Source organism: Lichenostomus cassidix, chromosome 1 (genome assembly GCF_008360975.1).
Source record: "Lichenostomus cassidix isolate B80296 chromosome 1, HeHo_3.0, whole genome shotgun sequence".
NCBI classification, from domain to species: domain Eukaryota; kingdom Metazoa; phylum Chordata; class Aves; order Passeriformes; family Meliphagidae; genus Lichenostomus; species Lichenostomus cassidix.
This window is the reverse complement of record NC_139479.1, coordinates 97,567,487-97,573,777: the sequence shown is the minus strand read 5'-3', so window position 1 is coordinate 97,573,777 and position 6,291 is coordinate 97,567,487. Positions and strand designations below refer to the sequence as shown.

The following is a 6,291-nucleotide window of genomic DNA, read 5'->3' as shown; positions in this document are numbered from 1 at the left end:
TCTTAATTCATTTTGAATTATGACATTTGCTGATAAGCATGTCGTGCTTGTTCATATGCTTATTTTGTCAAATGCTCCAGAGTAAAATTTGAGGGGTTTTATTCCGATTCATCAAATAGATAATTTAGAATATCTTGATGATTATCTTGGAGAGTTATTAAAATAAAATGTAGGTTTTTCTGACATTTTAACCTTGTCTTTCAGAAGGACAATTACAACAGAGATAGGAGAGTCTTCCATGCCATATGAAAAAAAATGTACATTTTCAAGGACTGAGATAGCTTCATTTTTGATATTCCCATGTATGCTGTTGCTTTTTTCAGAGGAAACTTTGAAAATTAAAATGTACAAAAACTATTTCAGGCCCCTTTATTGACTAAAAAAAAATTCTACAGCTCCTGAAACCTATGGTTCAAACCTTTGATTTTTTTCCCTTGAATACTGCTGTTATTTAGGCAAGGGCTGGGGAAAGGAAATCTGAGTAACATTTGAGTTTTTTAAAACTCCCTCTTTTCATTGAATAAGAAATTTGGTAGATATACACTTGGGAAATTCTGTGTCAGCATTTCCAGTTCCTAGCTGTGGAAAATTTAGATTTGATGAAAAATTATAAAAGACTGAAGATTGCCACTTTAAGCCACTTTTCTTTTGCTTGCTGTTCTTGGTTTTTACAAACATGGAATTCTTTGCCTGCTACTGATATTTTAAAGTGAAGTATTTCCAAATACCACTTCACATGTTTCAGATTCTGGTTTTATTCCATATTTCATACAGAAAATCCCTGCTGCTTCTCAGTATTGAAGGTCTTGGTCTAATGACTGACAGGATGTTAGTGAGCAGCTATTGATGCTCTGGGAAGACTGTTGAAAGTGCTGCAAGGAATGACTAGAGATTAGGAAAAAATCACTTTTTCCTGATAGCTACAGCATATGTCTCTGTTGAAGTCCTCCAGGCATTCAGGTGCACTTTTTTCCCCTTCTCTCATCCTCAGCAGCATTGCCCTGACTGGCTGCAGACTCTGGCTTATGCAATGTAGGTGCAAATATGAGCTGAAAGTCTGTTCCAGCAACGGTCCAGCTTGTTGTCCTTTTACAGTGAAGGCTTGTACCCATTTCTGAAAAATATCTTGCAATTCTGATCTTACACGATTAGCATGTCACAGCAGTTTATTTTCCTAAAGAATTATTTCAAAATAGTGGAGGACCTCAAGAACCTGCATACTGTGGCCCTAAACCTTAAGTCTCAGGGGCAGCTTGCCCAGCTGGTTCTGTAACCAGTGCACACCCCATGGATGCACCACCACGATGCTCATCACTCCTGGTATCTGAAAACCAGGTCTTGTGACATGTCCAACAGGAGTGTTCAGCTCCTTTGAAGTCATGAGACCAAATTTGTCTGTCCTGACTGTCAACACTGCTTTTGCAACTGAACCAGCAGGAACCTTGGCCCAGAGGAAAATTCATCTCCTGCAGCTTCACAGCACTCCAGGACAATGGGACTACACCCTGCTCTGCAGAGAAAAGCTGCTTGAGTGGTGCTCATCTTCCTCTGGTGAGACACCACTGCAGTGCCACTGGGGAGGCACCACCTCTGCAGCAGGCTTAGGTGTAACAGCTGTATTTTTACACTCTACCAGTTTAGTCTTTAATTGCTGCATGCCACAGTATCTGCTGTAGGAATAAATGCTGTAAACCTGTACACTGCTGTGTACTTCAAAACAGCTCAGACATTGTGAAATTACAAGTTTCCACAAACAATTTGAAGCAGCAGCAGCAGCAGTCCTGCACCCCCTCTATTGCTGGCCACCCTTTTCCACCCTCACTTTATCTGTTCTCTTGTACAACCCAGTATTGTGACACCAGGCAATGCAAAAACCTAAGCAGTGTTGACTAAAACTATCTATATTTATTGGTATTCAATCTTATTGCAAGCTTTTGCCTGGATCTGTTTTAACACTTGCTCCCAAATGCAACCACAAACACTGCTGCCGGCCTAAGGGAAGGGAAAGGATGGGATTGAAAGAGCAATGGCAGTGGGAAAGCAATTTTCAGGACAACACTGGCTTAGAGAAGACTCAGATGTTTGTAGAACTGCTGTCTGAAAACAGTGGCAAGGTTTTTTTGCTTAGTGTACAACCACTTTCAGTTTTTTCAGGTTATCCACGTCAAATTGCATTGCAGTTTTGACCCACAAGGTAAGATTTGGAACACAGTATATACAGAAGTAATAAAAAGTCAGTTACTCCAAGGCAGCTGCACAAAATGTATCCAAGTATTAAAATGACTCTAAGTTTTAGTTAAAACTTTATAAATTATTAAAATGAAGGTTTAGAAACTACTCTCAAAGTTCCTGCATATTGCTTTTTCAATATTCATCCAGTTTAAATAGCTTTAGCACCACAGATGCAAGTGCAAGATGAGAACCTGTATAATCAGTTCATCTGAGGCTCTGCAGACTGACTGTGCACAAAGACAGTAATCAGCTGATAAAACCATGGGGCACTAAAACTGGGTGCCAGTAATCTTGCTAGGGTGCTATATTTACTTAGTCTATCTTGGTAGGGATTGTAAGAGGTTTAAAGTAGCTCTCAAAGGCAGAGTTGGTGTTTGAATGATCATTGTTGGGCAGCAAGAATCAACATTTGGATGAACAAATACTGAAAAAGGTTACCTGGTATGTTTGATGCAATGGGTGCTGCTGGATCAGCAGATGACATTAATGCTATGGAAATTCACCACTGGTACACAAAGTTTATGAAGGAATGCCCATCTGGACAACTTTGTCTGCATGAATTTAAACACGTCCTGGATCTACACGGACTTACTCCCGAAGCTAACAACTATGTTGAACAAGTATTTCACACATTTGACATGAATCAGGTAAGAATTCATTCCTGACTTCCTGGCTTTCTTACGGCTGTATCATCTGATGCACTCAGAGACACATCTCCGAGAGCTGCAAGCTCCCTGCTCAGAGGTAATGGAAGTGATTCAGAGGTAATTCAATAGGAAACTCCGAGCAGACAAACATGAGCTGCAGGCAAACTATTCTGAATGCTCTGCTGCCAGTACGCTTTGCCAATTTGAACGCTGCATACAGTTGTTCTAATACATGCTGATGGTTTCTCATCTTTGAAAGACAGATTTTTATTATTATTTTCAGTGGGCATTAATAATTTAAATTTTTATTTTTATTTACATAGCTGCTTGAAAAATCTTTCTAAAGCAGTAAGTGTTCAGCTTAATCCACAGGTATTAATGCTTTAAGATTATGCAACATAGACACAATATGATTCTTTCTGTCTTGGGATTCATTCCAAGCACCTTTTGTGGCTTAATTTGTCAATCCCCCTTTTCCAGAGGCACATCTGTTTGATTTTGATCCATCATTCCAATTTTATTGCTTAACATCCTAGGTCATCCAGCGGCTGTTAGATGCATTGCTGCATTGTTGTCTTTTGTTATGCCAACATAACAAGTGTTCATACAGGTTCCTTCTAGCCATGAGACTCATCCAGAATTATTTTCCCCTTAAGCCAAGGTAACACTTTCTATCAAATGTGATAAAAGAAGTCAAGAGTCATCTGTAATCCCTACAAAAGTATTTATCATTGACTGAAATAGCATTTAGGCTGAATTGTCAATAATACACACTCAGCTTTTGGAAAATAGAACAGATGGGCCCATCATGGTATAAAAAAACCTAACAAAACCAATAAAGCATTACTGTTCTCTACCCACATCATTTATCTCAATGAACTCAGAGGTGTAATGAAAAATGTGTTATTACATTACATAAATTACTTTAACAGGAGGTTAAAACTGGTCCAAATAGTAGCCATAACTACTCCAGACAGTGTCCTGTTCTAGAAATGGCCTTTCTGTTCTTCATTATAAAATTAATTATATTTGTTCCAGAAAATGCTGAGTATAAGGTACCTCATGTGTTTTTACATCCAACACTATCTCTATTACATTGTTTTCTTGTTATGCATATTTCCATACACATCTCCACCTCCATTTCAGCTTGCTTTTTTGAAATTGTGTCATTCTTTCTTCTATAATCCTCAAGGACTCTTCCTATAAAATCATTGCATGCTCTTTTCTTCCCACTGACAATTACCAGATGGTTAAACATACTGAAATTTGATTAAGTAGCATCACCTAACTCAATAAATGTGCTAATTACAGATGATGAGCAAACTTCCAGTCTACAAATATGAAACCTGACTGGCAGAAATTGTTAATTTGCTGTGTTCTTTTCAATTAATAATTTGATGCTTTAAGTTCCCCAGAAAAGCTTTATCACTGCTAACTTTCATGCACAATGCACACGGACAGTGTCTGAACTCACCTAAGAGCTTTTCAAGTTTAGCTTTAATGTGTACTAGTAGCAAAAAGCCCTTGACACTTCAGTGCTCTTGAACAGTATGGGGAGCTTGGGGGTTAGGGATTTTGGCTTTTTTTTTTTTGTTTCTTTTTTTTTTATGGGAGAATGTCTTTTGATTTGTTGTTATTTTAAAACATCCTAATTGCCTTTCTCCCACTACAAGTAGTGTTATCACCCATGGAGTAGTTTGCTCAAGTTATCTGAGGAATATTAAGATGTATGCCTTAAACTTGCCAGGTATATACACAGCAGAGTTTGACTCTTACTACCAATCAATCTCTCATCTCCTTTTCTGGTATCCCCACAACTTTTCAATCAATTGGCATATTTCAACCACATTTCAAAGAGCAGGCATTTCAGTTAATCAGTTCCTACTGGTTTCATAAAATTTGGCAGCTGGGTAGCAGGACACACCCAGAATGAATGCGCCATTCATGCAGAGTTAAGCTTTTATTCATTGTTTAGGGCAACAGTTGGCTGACAAAATCATCAGGCACTTGTTTGCTTTTGCCTAGAGGGAATACAGGGTGGAGCTGGGTTACCAGGGTGTGGGGATTTAGGGGACAAAAGACATAGTTTGTATGGGTCTAGGCTTTTGTTTTTCTGTTCCCAGAAGGGTTTGTTTAATCAATGTTCCATGTTAGATAGAAAAAGATGCTTCAATTTTTTATCAGTTTGGAAGCCTTACCCCCATTTTAATGAAATTTAACAATGATTTGGCCTTTAGGGCTTCATAAAATCCACTATAAAACTGCTTTTGCTAGGCTTAAAACCTCATTATTTAATAATGCACTCCCACTGAATATCTGATATTCATTTCCAGTTCTGCAAGATGTTGTAACAATCCTTCACTAGATACCACTAATCAGAGGCATAGATTTTATTGTGTGTTTTCTTAATTGAGCTGTTGCTCAGCTGCAGCAATAGAACCAGGCAATGTTATTTAGAAGGCAGAACAGGAATGGCACATTAAGAATCGTCAATTACATGAGACTGTATAGTCTATATCCATTTGGAGACAGAAATAAGATGAAGAATGTGGCATCCATTCCCAGATAAAAGGCTGGCCAGTTTTAATCCCTGCCCAATCTGTTTGTAAAATTTGTGGTTGGAAAGGCCTAAACACTTGGAGAAATGAATCAAGTGAACCAGAATGTTTTACCTAAGTGTTTTACTTTTCCCCTTTTCATAATAAAAATAACCTATTTTTGATTAAATAGCAACAGCACAATTTTAATGAAATGGCAGCAGTATAACTACATTATTCAGATAGAGCACATAGCACCTAGATAAGCTGTAGCTCAGTTTTATTCTTCTCTTGCCTTGAATAAAGTCTTGTGAAAGCCTAATTGAAAACCCTGTGGCAAACGAGAACCAGGACCTCTCAAACAACGTGCCAGGATTTCATAAGTTTCCCCTTTGGCATTCACACTGCCTCTGTTTAGTTTGATATGATGTGTATATTTATCTGTTGTAATTTATGTTTCCTGTGAAGTCATTCTGTGGGGCTTCAGACTGGGCTAGGGGACTGATTTACGTAAAAAGCAGAATGAGCTGTGACCACACCAGCTTGCCAAGAGTAATGCATTGGGGAGTTTTACGACTTAGCATGGCTTTCTGAGTTACAGTATCTTCAGAGTGTTCCTGGGCATTCCAACTGCATCGACACTTCTAACAAGATCATAGCTCAGGCACAGAACAATGGAAAAGCACTGTGTTCTGGATTCTCGTCTTAACGCAGAAATCCAGCTCAAGACTCCTTTCCATGCTTAGCAGAGACAAAGGATCTTATTTCAAGATGACTCAGCTCTTTCCAAGTCAGATGAACAAAGTCTCTCTGTCCTGCCTTACACATCAATGGAACAACAACCTACCTGATTGGGTCAGTGGAAACTAGCTCTT

The 6,291-nt window shown here is 38.5% G+C and overlaps 1 protein-coding gene across 1 annotated transcript in view; it reads left to right on the top strand.

The window, feature by feature from the left end:
- The first annotated feature begins 2,634 nt into the window (after nucleotides 1-2,634).
- The window catches only part of GUCA1C (guanylate cyclase activator 1C), a 35,116-nt gene continuing 31,459 nt past the window's right edge, over nucleotides 2,635-6,291 (top strand). The window contains exon 1 of the mRNA XM_085073033.1: nucleotides 2,635-2,879. Coding sequence (XP_084929159.1) covers nucleotides 2,676-2,879 — 204 coding nt within the window. The 5' untranslated portion in view covers nucleotides 2,635-2,675. The remainder of the gene's footprint in view (nucleotides 2,880-6,291) is intronic.